This window comes from Pichia membranifaciens (genome assembly GCF_001661235.1).
Source record: "Pichia membranifaciens NRRL Y-2026 unplaced genomic scaffold PICMEscaffold_6, whole genome shotgun sequence".
In the NCBI taxonomy this organism is placed as follows: Eukaryota; Fungi; Ascomycota; class Pichiomycetes; order Pichiales; family Pichiaceae; genus Pichia; species Pichia membranifaciens.
In genome coordinates this window covers 450,957-467,532 of record NW_017566987.1, presented here as the reverse complement: position 1 = coordinate 467,532, position 16,576 = coordinate 450,957, and the positions used below count along the sequence as shown (strand labels likewise).

Below are 16,576 nucleotides of genomic sequence, written 5' to 3'. Positions count from 1 at the left end.
AAAAGTTACAGGACACTATGTAAATTAAAAGACATTTTTATCAAAAAATTATTTAAATCGCTTTGAGAATGGTAAAAAAAAGTAAACTATATTAGTATTTGTAGTGTCAAACATACACATACCTACCTACTTACATACTTTTGCGGAAATGCGTTGACGGGAATGGGCATGCTATCTATCCTCATAAACTGCATAATCCACAATCTTAGTCCAACGACAAATGAAAAGAATTAGGTTTTACCCTTTTCTGCAGTTACCAACATTATCGAATCTAGTCCAGCCAAGATTCCATCGTTGAAAACATCCTGACTAATGTCATCAAAATATATTAGGGGGTTCTCTCTTTTCTCCAAGTTCCCTATATCGTGTATCTTCACTTTCACTCCTAATTCCACATCATGACCTTCTCTGTCTATGTTACCTTCCTTAATTCTCTCGCATACTATCTTTCTCACCATCTCTCCTTCAAACCCATGCAATTTCCAATCAAGCCATAGTCTCAACGTATGTACTGTTGTTTCGGTCAATCCTGCAACTCCTGAAAAGGAACCGCTGTTTCTGACGTGGCCATTTATAGGATCTGACATCCACGAATGAAGATCAACAATTTGACTCAGCCTCAAAAAATCAATGTACGACGATAGCATACAGTATAATGAGGCTATCGGTTGATCGCTAATATCACCTAGATTTTCCTTCTCATGGCGATGTTCATAATGAACATCATTTTCATAGTCATTGTCAAACGTGTTTGTTGGATTTGGCGCATATGGGCTTCCATTTCGACTCGCCGATTTAGCTTCGTGGATGTGCTTATGACGGTTCTCACGTTGTTGTCTTTGTTGGTTTGACTTTGAATTTTCAAATGGAGATGTAGCAGCATGCCGAGTGTTACCAGATGCAGCGCTGTCAGTTTTCTGATTTTGAGAATTGACATTAACATATGTAGCATTTCTGTTCTTTGAGACAGGTTGTATGAGTGTTGTATTAGATTCTTCAGAATAATCGTAATCAGTTCCAACATCTGCATCCTTTTCGTCACCAGCTTTCGGACGTGGAATCAAAATGTCAGGTTCGGCAGAAGCCTTCTTAGGAGCTTGGTGCATTTGCTCCTGTGAAATCTTTTCACTAATTTCATCATAATCATGCTGTTGCTCGTTGAAGCTAATGACAGGTATCCCCAGCTTGACGTATTTAATCTTCTTGAAACTTTTACCCTTCAAGATTTTAATAATGATCTGACTTAAGTTAGGCAGTTTAGACAATTTTGAAATTTCATTGTTGATGAAAATTTGAATGTACTCTCCTAATCGAACTTCGTGTTCAGTATTGACCGTATAAGTGTTTTTGAATGAAAGGACATCATATAGTATGAGGAAAATAGAGCCGCCAGGTTTGAGGACTCTTTCAAACTCTGTCAAACCCATATTGACGTCATTCTCGTTGAAGATTAATCTCGTGAAATCTGGGGCATAAACCAGGATTTGAGATTCATCACGAACGGGTAACTTGTGTATGGAAGGTGCAGTGAATGAAGAATAATCTGACAGAAATGCCTTTTCCTTCGGTTTAACATTTGAGTTGATGAAATCCTCTGTAAGAAAGCTGATATCATTGAAATGCGGATATTGTTGCTGCAAGTCATCTGGTAAATATGCAGAATTTTTCAGGTCCAAAAGAACCTGGAATCTGTCGGAAATGTTCACAAGGCTGACTTTATAGTTGGGAAAATCATGTCTCAATTGCCAGCCATCGATAAGTTCTAAATGTGCTGGTGAAATGTGATTTTTACTCAACTTGGAAGAGGCATTTCCTGGAGTAGACTGGTAAGGTTTAAGTCGATTTGAGGTGATAATGCAAATCTCAGAATTCTTCGCATGGCTGGACAACAACTTGTGGATGACCGACGCGTGGTTGGACAATCTGTTGATTATCTGGTTGTGCCATAACAAAAGCAAAACCATTTTTCGATCTTGGAAAATCTCCGCGTCGATTTCATCGATCGAGGGTATTTCAGCAATTTTACTTTTGATGTCATCTGGTGAATTCGAGGAAGTCTGAGAATCAAAAGTCGAGGTAGAAGCTAAGTTACTTCCTGAATTCAACTTCGGGTCTGAAGCTGAGACTCGGTCATGGGAGTCACTCCATAGGCTATCTGAAACTGAAATCTGTTCATTTCCTTGGTTTCCCTGTTGTTTCTGTTGGTTCTGGTCCTTCTCCGCAAGTAAAGAAGCGCGAGTATCAAGAGTTTCGTTGATCGACCTCAAGTACTTGATGTACCAGGTATTCCAAAACGAGTTTCTAGTGACGGAGTAGAGGAAGGGATCATCCAACTCCGAATCGTCCATGTACTTCAAGAAAAAACGGAGGAAGTCGATATAGAAGGACATGCTGTGGTTCATGGTCAAAGACAGGATGTTTTTCATCTTGGTATGATACTCGATCGTCAACTGCTGCTTCTGATACTTCTGGCGCTGGACTTGCGGGTGGAACTGGGGCAAATGGGATTGGTGGGAAGGAGACTGCGATTGCGAGTGCGGTTGCGTCTGCGTCTGCAGCTGCGAGTGCGATTGCGAGTGCAACGACTGCGAAGGGGAGTCCGGGTGGGAGTTCGAGTGGGAGCTCGAGCGGGACGGCGGCTGGACAAAAGAGGATTGTGAGGAGTGCGAGGGTGAGTTTGGGATGGCGTACGTGGGGTAGTCCATGGTGTCCTCAAACCGTCCGAAGGCTAGGTCTCCGGCTAGCCGGGTGGCCTTCTTGGTGAAGCTGAAGATCTTCTTGCCCGAGCTCTTCATCGAGCTGGCGGCGGTGTTGGCCGAGTTGATGGAGGCGGCGGCTGGCGCCGCCACGTCGGCCGGGATGTGGTGCGGGAAGTGCAGGTGTGCGGGCGGGTTGGACGGGAAGGGCGTGGACGCGGAGCGGTTCATCATGATGGTCTCGTGCGGGCCGTAGTTGGTGTTGTGCTCGATCCTCGGGTGGGGCACCGGCGGCGACGACGACGACGACGACGTGTTTCTCGTGCTGTCCATGTTGGCTGAGCGCACGGCCCGGGACCCCGGCAGGATGTTCGCCAGCGACTGGTGGTGCCGGGACGGCTGGCTGTGGCTGTCGGCGCCGGCACCCGCCCCGCTGCTGTGGTGGTGGTGGATGTGGAAGAACGACGACGAGCCAGGCGACCCTGTCGGCGTCCCCTGCTCCGGCTCCTCCTCGTCCTTGTTCCGGTGGTGGTGCAGGAGAAACCCGCCTCTGCTCTTTTTGTGCTTCAGCAGCCCGCCCCCGCCCCCGCCGCCCTTGCGAACCTCGCCCTCCTTCGCCAGACTGCTGCTGCTGCTGCTGTTGCTGCTCCCTGCTCTCCCGACGCCCCTCACCACCCCTTTCTCGGCCTCTCCTCCTCCAACCATCCGTGGCTGCGGTCTCTGCGGGTCTGACCCCTGACCTGTCGCTGCATTGTTCGGGCTGTTCGCATCCATCTCATCGTCTGTGCTCCCTGCGTTGCTGCTATCTCGTCCTGTGTCTTCACACTGCCTCTGTGCTGCCCCCAACATCCAATGTCCCGTTTTTGCCACCTCACAATACCCCCTGTCTTTGTCCAACCCTGTTTCCGATAGCTGGTCAATCGGGCTGCAACACATGCCGGCTCAGCAGCGCTCAAAGCGGCCTGAAAAAGGGGCAAAAACGACGATCGGCGCGCCGATCGTCGCAAAACGGCTTTTTCTCTTATCTAAGGCTTATCGGAGGTGTCGAGGAAGCTATTCCTATACATGTACACGGGTGGAAAGAGAAGCAAAAGTTGTCTCAGAGGGTGACGAAGGGAGAAGCATCGCAGAGAGAGACGACGACGTGTGCACCGGCAACGGGCGCGAGCTCTGCTGCGAGACGGGTGCGCAGGGTGTGGAGGAAGGGGCGTTCGGTGTTGCAGTGGCCGCAGAGAACGACGCTCTTGTCGTGCTCGGAGAGGGCTAGGAGCTCGTGGTGGGAGAGCTCGCCTGTGTAGAAGAGGTCGACGGCGGCGTGGTCGGCGGGGTCGAGGTTCTGGAAGACGCCTGCGCCGCTGCCGGCGCAGATGGCGATGGTGCGGACGGAGACGGCGTCGACGCCGGCCCGGGCGGCGACCTGGACGTGGCGGAGGTGGAGAGCGGTCTTGATGCGGGCGACGGCGTCGGAGAGCGGGATGGGGCGGTCGAGCTGGACGATGCGGCCCATGCCGACGCCGGGGACGGCGGTCTTGTCGGGGACGATGACGCGGCGGGCGGTCTCGACGCTGCCGGCACACACGCCGTCGGCAAGCCAGTCGTTGACGCCGCCGACGGCGGCGTCGACGGCGGTGTGGGGCGAGTAGACGCTGACGTTGTTGCGGATGAGCTTGACGAGCGAGCGGTGCTGGGTGTTGTCGGCGGGGGTGATGCGGTTGAACTTGCGGAAGAGGAACGGGTGGTACGCGATGATGACGTTGCAGCGCTGGCGGATGGCCTCGTCGGCAACGGCCTCGGTCAGGTCGACGGTGAGCAGGATCCTCGGGGCGGCGGCGGCGGCGGCGTCGCCGGCGTCGGGCACCGACGAGTCCACCAACAGCCCCGTGTTGTCCCACGAGTTCTCGGCGTTCTTCAACGGGTAGAGCTTGTCCATCGCCCTGGTCACGGTCTGCAGCACGCGGCTCTCCAATGCTCTCACGCTCATGTTTGCGGTGCTTGCTTCGGGTGCTTGCTTCGGCAAGAGCTCTCTGCAGAGCCTGCTCCTGCTCTTCTTCTGCTCCGGTCTGGTCCCTCCTGCCTGTCAAAACGCCTTTTGCCTGGGGTTCCCCGTCTCCCGCACGCTCGCTGCTCGTTTTTCCAGCGCCGCAGACCGCGAGAGCCACGCAGACAGGCAAGCCACGGTCTTTTCTTCCCTTCGGTGGCCCCGCTGATCTGCTACAGCATGCTGGGGCCGGGCCGCCGCCGCCGCCACCAGCAGCAGCCCACACCCACACAGCAACCCCGACAGCCCCAATGCCATTGACGTCCGACGACCTGACGCAGATCATCAAAAACAGACTCCAGGCCACCGAGGTGGAGGTGCAGGACATGTCTGGCGGCTGCGGCCAGGCGTATGCGGTGATCATCGTGAGCGACATCTTCCTTGGGAAGAACAAGCTTGCCCGCCACAGAATGGTCAACTCGGCGCTGAAGGAGGAGATCAGCCAGATACACGCCTTCACGCAAAAGGTGTTCACCGTCGCCGAGTGGGACGAACAGAAGAGACTGTTCAACGCCTAGCCGCCCGGCCGGCGTGGCTTCTGCTCCTCACCCCTCTGTATCTTCTAGCTACCGCTGTGCTCCGGCACAGCTTTTTATATATTATCCCCTCCAGCCCTAATACCTTCCTAACGTACCTGCCCTCCGGCATGCAAGTAATCAATCACCCAAAAACGCTTCGTCTATCTGCTGCTGACCAATGCGCGCGCTCTCATTGGTCAGCCCCCCGTGTCTCCCCACAGAGGGGCAGCCACATCTGTCGTGTCGGTCAATGTAGAAGTCGTGTTGTGTATAGAGTCTCAAGGCGGTAGTGTATAAATCCCAAAAAGAAAAGAAAAAGCGGAAGCAAGAAAGGTTTACGTAGAAGACGTGTTCAGAGCGAATATGGCGGCGGAGGCGGCACCTGTGTCCGAGGCTGCTGGTGGAAGGACGACATCATGCGCTTGTCGTAGAAGCCAGAGTCCTCGCACTTCTTGCTCACCAAGCGGTCGAGCTTTAGCATTCGGCGGTGGATCTCCTTCTCCTCCTCCTTGCCGATTCTGAGAGCGTCCTTTGGCGGCAAGAACGTTCTCCTGCCCCGTCCAGACGAGAAGGCCGACGACGAAGACGACGACGACGAAGGTCTGCGAGAGGCAGAGTTCGACTTGCGGCGAAGAACGCCGGTGCTGGTATTGGCACTGTCGTTCACGCCGATCGTGCTGTCGCCTGCTTCTAGCGTCACGGCGGAAGTGTTGGCGCCGTTCAGTATTGTCGACGTGGACGACGACGACGACGACGACAATCCCCGCGACACCAGGCTGCCCTTGTTCATCGACGGACGTTTGGACATCATCACAGACGTGGCCGTCGACTCCACGTCCGACATTTCGCTGAAGACACTCGTGCTCATCGAGCGGGCCATCTTGCTCGAGCCCACGCTGTTCGCGTTGACGGCGTCGGCACCATTGAGCTTCAGGGTAGATATCTCCTTCTTCAAATCCTCCACGCTTGGCGCCGCAGACTCCTCGCCCTTCTTGACAGGCGTCTTGGCCGTCCTCGATGATGGCTTCACATTCATCTTGATCGTCCTCCTCTTCGGCTTGTGGCTGACGTTCCTGCTGTACGCTCTGTTCTGGAAATTCCTGATGAAGTTCAGCTTGTCGTGGACATCTCCAAACTCAAAGTCCTTGTCTGACAACTCAATCCGGTTGGTGTTGTAGCTCTTCGACTTATTGATCAATATGTTCATGAACGCCTTGGTGATCAAATCCTTGTTGAACCGGTCGCAGCTCAATTTGTCGATCCCGTTCCCAAGCGACAACGTCTGCCTCATGCTGGACAACCTCGTCGACCTCATCAAGCTACCCGGCGATATCCTAAACGGGTTTTCTGGATCCAACTCCTTCAGAAGAATCTTGTTTTTCCTTCTGTTGTCATCCTCTTCCTGCTCCTCAATCAAAAGATCCCTGTGGAACTGGTCGAACGACTGTGTCGTGTACTTCAAACTGAACTTGTAAAGCAAACTTGGCAGAAATTCCTTGAACAAGTCGCTGATCTGGGACTCGATTTTCTTCTGCAAGAAGTTGGCAATCGGGGTGATTCTGTCAAACGTCGAGTTCACGTCGATGTTCTCCAACGGATCGTTTTTGAAAACCAATGTCAACCCCTTCGTCTTGCTGAACACAATGATCATAATGGAGCTCATTTTGAAGTTGCTCAACGTCAAGTTCAACGGAATGTCAAAATCGCAGTCACTCACAATGAAGTTCGGCTTGATGAAATCAAAATCGTTGTCAATGTTGTTGTTGTAGTTCTTGAGCAAACTAGCACTGATCTTCGTCGTCACCGTGATGGACGCATCCCCATGGTATTTGAAGTTGAAGATCCCTCTGAACTTATCCACCCCCAAGTCTCCAATTTCCAAGATCTGAAAGATCGGCGCAATCGTGCCAAAGTTCAATGCCACAATCCTGATATCATCACTCAAAATCGCAGGTCTCTTTCCCGAGTTCAATGCCTCCTCTAGCAACTCCCGTGCGTACGAAAGAAAGGAGTCCTTTTCGATCGCGTTCCAGTTCAACTTGAACGACATGTTTGGAGTGCTATAATGACTATCCGTTTGCTTACCGATGCCAGAACAGCCCTTCCCACTGCTCCCGACTCCTTTTCTTCAGCTGTAACTGATGCTTTCCCGATATTGTCTTCCTTTTCCTTCCTCCTCCCACTTCCTCAAAGAGAAAAAAAATCGTCACACATCCGCCACACCGAGATACAACAAAAATGCTGTCGCGCACTCTTGTGTGACCTCTTACCTATTCCATCTTCGGGTAAACAAAGCAAGAGTGGGATAAGATGAGATGAGATAAGATAAGATAAGATAAGATACGGTAGGATTAGCATTGCGGTTACACAGATAATTAGTACGTTCTCTATATTTTGCTCAAGTCGACCTTCTCCAGATCGTAGAGCACGTTCTTCAAGGCAATCTCCCTCGGGTGACCACCGAAGTTGGCCTCGATAGTCTCACAATCCTCATTGTCCTGGTATATAGAGCTCTGGTCAACATGCTGGAACCACTCCCGGTAGTTGTGGTCGGGGAATATGTTCTCCACGTTGACTCGCAACATCGGGTGGAGATGGATAGTGTCCATGTCGTGTGGCTGTAGCACGTCTTGGTTGCTGCTCAGCTCGACAAAGGAGTGGTAGAAGACGTCGTCAGTGAGATCCACCGAATGTTTCTCGCTCTCGATCTGGTGGAGTAGTCGGTCGATGTTGCTGTTCGTGGAGCTGATGCTGGTGGTCTCCTTCGCGTCCCCACAGTCATCCTCTGATAATGCTGCTGCAAAAACGTCCACGTTTGCCTCCTCCGAGCCTTTGCTGTTGTTGCCCAACTCTAGGACGGCTTTGAACTGTGGAAACTCGATTCCTCTCCTCATCTTGCCCACCGTCTCGTAGCTGGTTTCGAAAATAGTGTCGACCTCGTCGACCCCTACCAAAGTAGCTGTTCCCGGATATGCAACGAGAAATGCCTTCTTGAACTCGCTTTTCGTCAAATACCCCTTGGAACCGGTGTCGTGTCTATCGAACAAGACCTGGATGGGATCAATGTTTTTATTGAAATGGAATCTTCGCTGGATAAGCTTATGTACAAGAAGATGTGTCTTTAATTGTCGTCTGTCCTCGGAGATGGCTCGCAATTCCTTGGAGTTCTCGTATTGTTGTGCGATGTTCGCAATCGTCAAAACCTCGGAGGCCTCGTTCTTTTGTGTTTCCAATGAAATCATAAAATTCATGGATTTGTCAATACAGTTCTCGAGGAAAATTATCTTGTACCTTTGTTCGTTGATAATCGATTTGTAACTTTGTTTGTCAAACCCGCGTGCCAAGCTTGAATAAACCATTTCAAGCTCATGCCAAAAAGAGACGGTTCTCAAGTGGAGCTCTTTTAGTCCGGGTATATCTTGCATGATGTTCTCCAGCTCCTTGGTTCTCTGGTCAAAATCAGGAATGGTATTGGCGTTCACTATGTCATTTTCAACAAGTGACAAAGCATTGAATAGGCTCGAGTGATTTTCGTAGAAAGATTTTTCCATTTTGGTAATGTTCCTTTCAATGTAATCATCTGCATTTGAATGGACAACCATCTCTGATTTCTTCAACAGCTCGATGAATTTGGATATCTTGTCAAGAGACTTTTCAGGTGGTTCTGAAAAATGTTGTAGTCCATAGATCCGCAGCATATCAGAAAGCTGGCATTTGTACATTTCCAGCTCAATGAACTGTTCGTATATTTTCTGCCTCGTTGAATTCCTGAAACTGGTAACAAATGAGATGCTTTTGATTGCCTGCTGTAGTGTTTCAGAGAGTTCATCGTTTTCTTCCGTAGTGTTCGTTATCTGCTTCTCCAATTCAAAAAGGTCTTTTCCTTTGAACTTCAAATCTTCAGGTTTATAATGGTTGGTTGAGAATTTGAAAATGCTGGATGAGGGAGATTGTTGGTAATCGTAGCTTTCATACTCGGCAAACTGGCCCAATAAGTTGGCTATTTCCAATAGAAGCTTCTCTAGTCTTGCTAAGAAGTTGTTCTTCACGTGAATGATTCTGGCAGAAAGGACAAGAAAAGTTTCGATTCTTAATTTGAGCGGCATGTCATAGTCGTGCTGTGCTATTGCACTGGCCTTGTTTAGGATGTTTGGACCAAAGAATTCTGAAAATTCGCCCTTGCTTTTCGGAGTGGCAGCTTCCTTTATGGTTTCGCTAATCTTAGCAGTCTTGTCCTCACCTTCCGCAGTTTCGGTCCTGTCATCTGCCGCTTCTGCTTCTTCTGCAAGATTAAACACGTCAAACCAGCAGCTGAAGTAGGCGATGATGCTCCATTCGTCGACAATGCCGCCATTCAAGTCGTCAGGCGTCAGGAAAGGCGGGACTTTGTGAGTCTTGTGCACTACTTCGAGCACTTCCGCCACAGAGGCGGTGCTGTCCGGGGGTAATATTTGCAAAGAGACGGCCAATCTCCTTGTCAGTCCGCCGCTATCGCTCCACGTTTCCGGCTTGAAGTTCACGCTGGACTCGACCTCTTTCGGCGACTTCCTCTCAAAGGAGGCAATTGTGTTGACCGTCCACATCCAAAGCAATTCCTGCTTGTTCTTGCTGATTCTGGACGGGCACAGCACGAACTCCCAGAATAAGCTCCACAAAAGACCCGGGACAAGTTTCCCGTCGGCCTCCAAGATGTCCAAGGCTGCGACGCCTCGAATGGTGATTTCATCAGTGGACCTGGAGACGCCGTGGAAGGGGGACGCTTTGCTGGTGTTGAGCCAGTGCATGAACACCTCGATATTCGCCAACTTCTGGAACCTCGACATCTCTCGCCCGTCGGCTCCGCCGCCAACAATCTTCACCCGTCTCCTCTTCTCTGGAGAGGCGGGGGCCGACGAGTGGGACGATGACGCTGCCGACGACGACGACGCTGCCGAAGACGGCACACTGGGGACATAGAGACTCGATGGGATGGGTCCGTCTGCGGAGATGCACACGGGCCGCAACCGGTCGGACTCGGAGTGCTGCGTGAGGACGTCCATCAGGCGGAGCAAGACTGTTCCGTCGGCGAGCTGGCCGAGGTCCGTCACGGGCACGACGGTGTCGGCGTGGAAGCCTATCCAACCCAGCAAGGCCGTGGTGTTGTTGTATCCTGCGTGGCGGAGCAATTTGCGGGGAGACGACTCGGTGCTCATGGTGATGTCTGACTTCTCACTCAACAACGACGCCATTGCCTGGATGACGTTCTGTTTCTCTGTCTGTGTTTTTTAGGAGATGTACGGATTACAATGTCCTTTCCTTTCCTTTTCTTTCCTTTCTATCCTTTCTTTCCTTTCTTTCCTTTCTTTCCTTTCTTTCCTTTCTTTCCTTTCTTTCCTTTCTTTCCTTTCTTTCCTTTCTTTCCGTTCCTCTCTTTCTGTGCCTCGTTCTCGTTCCCTCCACTATCTCGATTGCTTCCTCTCACTGCACCTGTCCTGCAATCCAGTGCTGCTGCCAACCGCCCCCCGTTCAAGCACAACCGGCGCCCGAAACCTTGTTTGCTCCGGCCGCAGACAGGCTTCCCTGCCAGCCTCCCCGCCTGCAGACACGAAAACGGCTCAACTGCGGCGAGCAGCGAGAAAAGACAACGTGTGGCATGACAGGCCGGGCAGACCCTAGATAGTTACCAGATTAAGGCGTGTTATATAGTAGACTAGGGTACGGGAAACGGGAGACGGGGCAGTGCTACTGCTTGAAGAAAGGGTGGTCCATGGCCTCCCGGGCGGTGAGTCTCTCCTGGTGGTCGTAGACGAGCAAGCTGTCGACGAGACTGACGATGTGCGGGGCGGTCGAGAGAGCCCTGTTGTCGTTGTTGACGAAGGCGGACCAGGGTCTGCGGGGGTACTGGCCAAGGATGTCGTCGTACTCGCTGGAGAGCTTGATGCTGTAGCGGCGGCAGTAGGCCATGAGGTCGTCGGTGCCCAGGACCTGGGCGATCTTGACCAACTGGTCCTGGTTGGAGTCGCCCTTGAAGAAGGGCTCCTTCTTGAAGATGAGGGCGGCGATCATCGCTCCGACGGACCAGAGGTCCAAGGAGTAGTCGTACTGCTGGAGGTTGACCAAGAGCTCGGGGCCCTTGTGGTAGCGGGACGCAACGCGCACGTTGAAGTCCATGCCCGGGTGGTAGAACTCGGCCAACCCCCAGTCGATGAGCTTCAACTTCTTGTTGAGCGGGTCGATCATGATGTTCTGCGGCTTCACGTCCCGGTGGATGATGCCCATCGAGTGCGAGTAGTCCAACGCGATGAGCAGCTGCGTGAAGTAGAAGCGGATGTCGCTCGCCGTGAACTTCGGGTAGAGGATCCGGAAGTCCACGTTGTTGATCTTCTCGAAAATCAACGCCGGGATCTTGCTGTCCTTGTCCTGGATCAAGTCGTACAGCTTCACCACGTTCGGGCCCCCCGTCAAGTTCTTCAAGATCTTGATCTCCCGGTAGATCTTCTTCAGCTTCACCGGCTTCAACACCTTGATCACGCACGCCTGGTTGTTCAGCACGTTCACCCCGGTAAACACCTCCGAGTACTTCCCCCGCCCGATCTTCGACACAATCTCGTAGTTCGAGATGTCTCCCCACGATATCGTGCAGTGCTCGTAGTCCCAGTACTCCTTCGCCCTGCGCTCGTTCACGTCTGCGTACACTCTCGCCACCGAGTAGATCTTGTTTCCGGCAGAATTCACCTCTCCGACTGACATCCTGCTGCTCTGCTCTGCTGTGTTCACTGCCGTTGCCGTTGCCGCTGTCTCTGTTACTGTTCTTACACGCTTTACACACTCCCCTCTCCTTCTGCTTCTCCTTCTCCTTCTTCTTTCTTGTCCTTCTCCCGCCTCGTCTCGTCTCCTCCACGCACCCGCGAGCTGAGCATTTCGCAAAAGCTCAGCGCTTTTGCGGTTTCAGAACCAGCACCACTTGCCGTTGCCCTCCCATCTGGTGACAAAAGGTTCTTGAGGACGTGCTGGGTCGGTGTTGCTGGTCCGGTGCAAGGCCTGGATGGCGCTAAGACTGTGGTTGGTGTCCTGGACACGGAAGGCGACGCTGGAGCCGGAGGGGCTGGGCCCGGCAGCGGTGGCAAAGGCGTGCTGGAGGCGGTCCACGGCGGCCAAGGGGTCCCTGCCGGTGTTGTCGAAGTCGCCGACGTCGGTGCTCCAGGCATAGACCTTGCGGAGCTTCCAGACGGCGCACTGCTTCAGAACGAGGTCCATGAGGACGACGGCGGTGGCGACGTCGTGGGCGTGCATGGCGGTGACGTAGCAGTCGCCGGTGTGGAACTCCGGGTAGAAGGACACATAGCTGAGGCCGGGGGCGTCGGCGGTTGGGTGGCGGACAAGGTAGCCGGTGGGCACGGTGAGGGCAGGGTCGACGGTGCTTCCGGACGCCCTCTCGTGCTCGACGGCTGGCGGGGCGTGTGCGTCCGGGTGCTGGACCGCCCAGTAGATGGCCCGGGCACGGTTGGCGAACCACTCGAAGAGGCCGGCGGTGGGCTTCAAGGCGAAGGCGAAGGCGGCGCTGTCTGTGTCCGTGTCCCGTTCAACCAGCTTCCGGATGCGGCCTCGGTAGTCGTCGGCAACCTCGGCGTAGTCCATGTACAAGGTCTCGTACTCGACCGCGCAGCTGGCGCCGATCTTGGTGCTGCGGTCGTCCTGCGCCGTGATGTCGAAGACAAACACGGGCACGTTGAAACTCCGGTAGCCAAAGCGGGAGTAGTACTCGCCGACCTCGCTGTACAAGAACGCCACGTCGCAGTCGCCGGTGAGGTACGTCTTCCGCAGCTGCCGGAGCAGCTCCTTCATCATGACGCTGGCGTTGCCCTTGTTGCGGTACTTCTCGACGGTGTAGACCGAGCCGAGGACGGCGGAGCGGGCGTCGACAAGCCGCCCGGCCCTCTTGACCCAGCAGTCCCGGATGAGGATCTCACACGCAGACTCGATCACGCCCGTGGCGGAGTCCTTGAGCACGAAGTAGACGGCGCCGTTGCTCTGCTCCGGCTGCTCTCTGTCGATCGCCATGTACGACGTCCCGTAGTTGATGTTGTCCCGGTGCTGGTACTGCTCCAGCGTCAACGGGGCGCCCCAGAGCTCGTAGTTGTTGGTCTGGCACAGCAGCACCTCCTCTTTGCTTGCGGCGGGGACTAGTTCTAGCGGCATTGTCGTGGCTGTAGTGTCGTGGTGGTCCTAGTGGGGTCGATGGCTGCCTCCTGGCACGCAGGAAGAACGTGGTGGACAAGGCCAAAAGTACATAAGACTTCACGTCCTCGGGTGTTTTTATTTTTCGAGGCCGTTTACCCCGCCAAAGCCATATCTCGTATCTCTCCACCTCCGTTTCTCTTGTTCCTCCATCTGTGTCTCTGACTCTGCCTCTGTTTCTGTTTCTGTTTCTGTCTTTTCTTCTCATCAAGCAGATGACGAGACTCGCCATCGACACGTCGTCGATTGGCAGCAGCACACAGCTGCGACTCGCCACGGTACATGCGCCGGCAGACACGGCAGACACGGTCCCCTCTGCCCACGAGCTGCTCTCTCTCATCGACTACCAGCACGTTCCGCCCCACCTCGTCTCGGAGCGAACGCAGCAGCTGCATGTGGACACCCGCTGCAGCAAGCAGGACGTCCGGGATACGGTGTCGTTTGTGGAGACACTGTTCAAAAGCAGTCTGGCGACACGCCGACTGGTGTCGCTGCTCCTCACAACAGACACGCCGGGCGTCTTTGGCGTCGTGTTCCCGGAGCTCTCCCCCGCCGGACCCTACGCCCTGCGACTGGCCCACATCGACTTCACCGACGAGTACGTGTCGTCCCTGCTGCACCCGCAAACGCCCCTGCGACAGCCGCAAACGAGCGTCGTGGAGCCCCAGTCCACTCTCGCAAGAAGCTTGAACGCCCACATCATCCGTCGCAAGAGCAAGTCCGCAACGGCCCTCCCCATTTCGACTACAGCTACAACCACTCCGGCGTCGACCACACCGTCGACCCCTGCCTCCCTGGTGCCGTCGTCTCCGCCTTCCTTCACGTCAGCGGCGTCCCGGGACACGCTCAGGTCAGACAACTTCATTCCGCTGCTGGAACGGCTCATCCGAGGCGAGTTCCGCATGCGCCGCCTCGATTCCCGCCTGGACCAGAATACATTACGACGGCTGGAGAAGCTGTTGATACGAGCAGTGCTCTTCAGGTTCCGTGGACGACCCGGACTGCAGCCCAGCGTCTCCGACCAGAGACACACCCCCGTCGGCGTCTCCGTGGCGGAGATAGAGGGCATTCTCGACACACTCATACCGCTTCTCCTATGAGTTTCGGTCCCTTCATACGCATTTGTAGATCTGTACTTACTACAGCCACCAATCCCTATCTATACCTTTTTTCACTTCCCACATTGGGGGTTTCTCAGTAGAGAAGGAAAAAAAAAAATCTGATATGCCTCATTTTTTTTCACTCCCGTAGCATGCGGGGGACTAATTACAGCTTAATTAGATGGATTGCCAAGCCAGAACGTCTGGCGTGGACGATTGTGCATGGGAGAGGGAGGGAGAGGAAACACAGGAATAAGCCGGGAGGAGTGCCGAGTCGAGTGGAGAAGTCATCACGCACCATTTGATCGAACACGCTGTGAGGAAGAGGAGGAAAGGGCAGGAAACCACTATCAGGGATAGACATTTGTCGGAATAGAATAGAGAAGAAAAGACGACAACAAGCGCCCCCCTTCACAATAACCCTAGGATGAAGTTTGCCAAAGTATTCCAGCAAGTGCTTGCGGAGGAGCAGATGCCTGAGGAGTGGAAGGAGCGGGCCATCCAATACAAGAAGCTCAAGAAGAGAATCAACAAGGTTGTGGCGGAGCTCGAGTCGATCGGCATCAGCAAGGAGGACGTGGTGTTTCATTACGACTTGGAGATGGTGAAGTCGGAGATCCACCCGCATTTGCAGGTGAAGATCTCGCCTCTCGAAAAGACGCTCATCATGGACCGGCTTTCGAGCCTGGACTATAACTACGAGATTGTGCCGCTGAAGCTGCGGGAGTTGAATGCCGGAGGTCGAGACAGCACGGCGCCCGCATTGGACGTGGAGGACGTGCAGTCGGTGGCTGCGTCGTCGGCGGCGTCGGTGCTGTCTGCGGTGAACCCGTTTGACGACTCGGGCCCGTTCTACGAGTTGAAGATCTCGCTTCTGGAGGACACGAAGTTCTTCCAGGTGTTGTACGACGAGATCGAGGACCTCAACCGGTTCCGGACGGAGCAGGAGGCGGAGATCGCCAACAACGTGGAGGCGATTGCGCACGAGGTGTCGTACGCGACGGTGCCGAAGATGAAGAAGACGGACCTGTACGTGTGGCGGGAGGTTTTCCAGTACTACATCGAGTGCGAGATCTTCTTCAGCACGGCGGAGAAGAAGGCGGGCTCGGTGGACATCGGCCAGAGCAAGGAGCGGTACCTCAAGTTTCTCCAGATGGTGGAGGACTCGCGGGTGCTGCACAAGTTCCATCAGAAGGAGTCGGTGCTGGCGTTTGGCGAGTTCAAGAGCCTCAACTTCCAGATCATGAAGATCTCCAACTACCAGACGTTCAACTCGCTGGCGGTGACGAAGATCTTGAAGAAGTTCGACAAGCAGACCCAGCTCTCGTCCAAGGACATCTTCCCCGAGTTGATCATCAGCAGCAACGAGATGAACATCTTGAACGGCTCGATCGCCACCGACATCTGTCTCGTCATCTCCTCGAAGCTGTTGACCATCGTGCCGCAGATCGACGACTACTTGTGTCCCATCTGCTGCTCGATCGCCTTCAAGCCCATCCGCCTCCGCTGCGGACACCTCTTCTGCATCCGCTGCTTGGTCAAGCTCAGGCGCAAGCACGAGGACAAGTGTCCCTTGTGCCGGAACCAGTGCTTGCTTGCCTTGACCACCGACGACCTCGACGTCGCCCAGATGAACTACATGAAGATGTACTTCCCGAAGGAGGTCCGTGAGAAGGAGCTTGAGAACAGCAGAGAGATCTTGGAGGAGCAGCATGTCATCGACCCGAACAGCAAGGCCTGCCTCATCATGTAGCGGCAGCTGCCTAGCCCTCCCGCTGGCACCTACACATCCTTACACCTTTGTACTTTTAGCACCCAGTATACTTCTATATAGCAAACAAACCGCAAGAAAAGGCCTTTTCCATCTTCTCGCCGTCGCGTCGGTCCTCTCTCCTTCTGCTTCCGTTGTCCCGGAAAAATCTGCCCGGGACAACGGAAGCAGACCCGGAATTACTGCCCGGGACACCTTCCCCGCGTTCTTGTGCGGCTCCCGGAGCAGTTTATCCG

The 16,576-nt window shown here is 53.8% G+C and overlaps 9 protein-coding genes across 9 annotated transcripts; 3 read left to right on the top strand and 6 right to left on the bottom strand.

Moving 5' to 3' along the window:
* Positions 1 to 230: 230 nt before the first annotated feature.
* On the bottom strand, positions 231 to 3,470 carry PICMEDRAFT_13429 (hypothetical protein; the record flags this gene model as incomplete). Its single annotated transcript, XM_019160058.1, has 1 exon — positions 231 to 3,470. The coding sequence occupies one exon, from the start codon at positions 3,468 to 3,470 to the stop codon at positions 231 to 233; it is 3,240 nt and encodes a 1,079-aa protein (XP_019015880.1).
* Positions 3,471 to 3,795: 325 nt separating this feature from the next.
* On the bottom strand, positions 3,796 to 4,677 carry PICMEDRAFT_36732 (hypothetical protein; the record flags this gene model as incomplete). The annotated part of the gene is made up of 1 exon (XM_019163032.1): positions 3,796 to 4,677. One exon carries the CDS (start codon positions 4,675 to 4,677, stop codon positions 3,796 to 3,798), a length of 882 nt encoding a protein of 293 aa, XP_019015879.1.
* Positions 4,678 to 4,985: 308 nt separating this feature from the next.
* On the top strand, positions 4,986 to 5,252 carry PICMEDRAFT_36858 (hypothetical protein; the record flags this gene model as incomplete). The annotated part of the gene is made up of 1 exon (XM_019163040.1): positions 4,986 to 5,252. One exon carries the CDS (start codon positions 4,986 to 4,988, stop codon positions 5,250 to 5,252), a length of 267 nt encoding a protein of 88 aa, XP_019015878.1.
* A 1,030-nt stretch (positions 5,253 to 6,282) lies between these two features.
* PICMEDRAFT_21870 (hypothetical protein) lies at positions 6,283 to 7,302 on the bottom strand (the record flags this gene model as incomplete). Its single annotated transcript, XM_019162229.1, has 1 exon — positions 6,283 to 7,302. A coding segment is annotated over one exon (1,020 nt), but the record flags the coding sequence as incomplete, so codon positions are not given.
* A 169-nt stretch (positions 7,303 to 7,471) lies between these two features.
* PICMEDRAFT_176349 (hypothetical protein) lies at positions 7,472 to 10,727 on the bottom strand. Its single transcript, XM_019161676.1, has one exon. It carries the CDS (start codon positions 10,478 to 10,480, stop codon positions 7,640 to 7,642), a length of 2,841 nt encoding a protein of 946 aa, XP_019015876.1. The 5' UTR covers positions 10,481 to 10,727; the 3' UTR covers positions 7,472 to 7,639.
* Positions 10,728 to 10,973: 246 nt separating this feature from the next.
* PICMEDRAFT_36825 (hypothetical protein) lies at positions 10,974 to 11,981 on the bottom strand (the record flags this gene model as incomplete). The annotated part of the gene is made up of 1 exon (XM_019163038.1): positions 10,974 to 11,981. One exon carries the CDS (start codon positions 11,979 to 11,981, stop codon positions 10,974 to 10,976), a length of 1,008 nt encoding a protein of 335 aa, XP_019015875.1.
* Positions 11,982 to 12,179: 198 nt separating this feature from the next.
* Positions 12,180 to 13,430, bottom strand: PICMEDRAFT_60406 (hypothetical protein; the record flags this gene model as incomplete). The annotated part of the gene is made up of 1 exon (XM_019163435.1): positions 12,180 to 13,430. The coding sequence occupies one exon, from the start codon at positions 13,428 to 13,430 to the stop codon at positions 12,180 to 12,182; it is 1,251 nt and encodes a 416-aa protein (XP_019015874.1).
* A 254-nt stretch (positions 13,431 to 13,684) lies between these two features.
* On the top strand, positions 13,685 to 14,569 carry PICMEDRAFT_13423 (hypothetical protein; the record flags this gene model as incomplete). The annotated part of the gene is made up of 1 exon (XM_019160057.1): positions 13,685 to 14,569. The coding sequence occupies one exon, from the start codon at positions 13,685 to 13,687 to the stop codon at positions 14,567 to 14,569; it is 885 nt and encodes a 294-aa protein (XP_019015873.1).
* A 195-nt stretch (positions 14,570 to 14,764) lies between these two features.
* PICMEDRAFT_18151 (hypothetical protein) lies at positions 14,765 to 16,450 on the top strand. Its single transcript, XM_019161897.1, has one exon. The coding sequence runs from the start codon at positions 14,997 to 14,999 to the stop codon at positions 16,320 to 16,322; it is 1,326 nt and encodes a 441-aa protein (XP_019015872.1). The 5' UTR covers positions 14,765 to 14,996; the 3' UTR covers positions 16,323 to 16,450.
* The last annotated feature ends 126 nt before the right edge of the window (positions 16,451 to 16,576 follow it).

Bases quoted from the DNA above. Each gene is read 5' to 3' on its own strand.
- PICMEDRAFT_176349 (XM_019161676.1), bottom strand. From the start codon at position 10,480: ATGGCGTCGTTGTTGAGTGAGAAGTCAGACATCACCATGAGCACCGAG.
- PICMEDRAFT_18151 (XM_019161897.1), top strand. From the start codon at position 14,997: ATGAAGTTTGCCAAAGTATTCCAGCAAGTGCTTGCGGAGGAGCAGATG.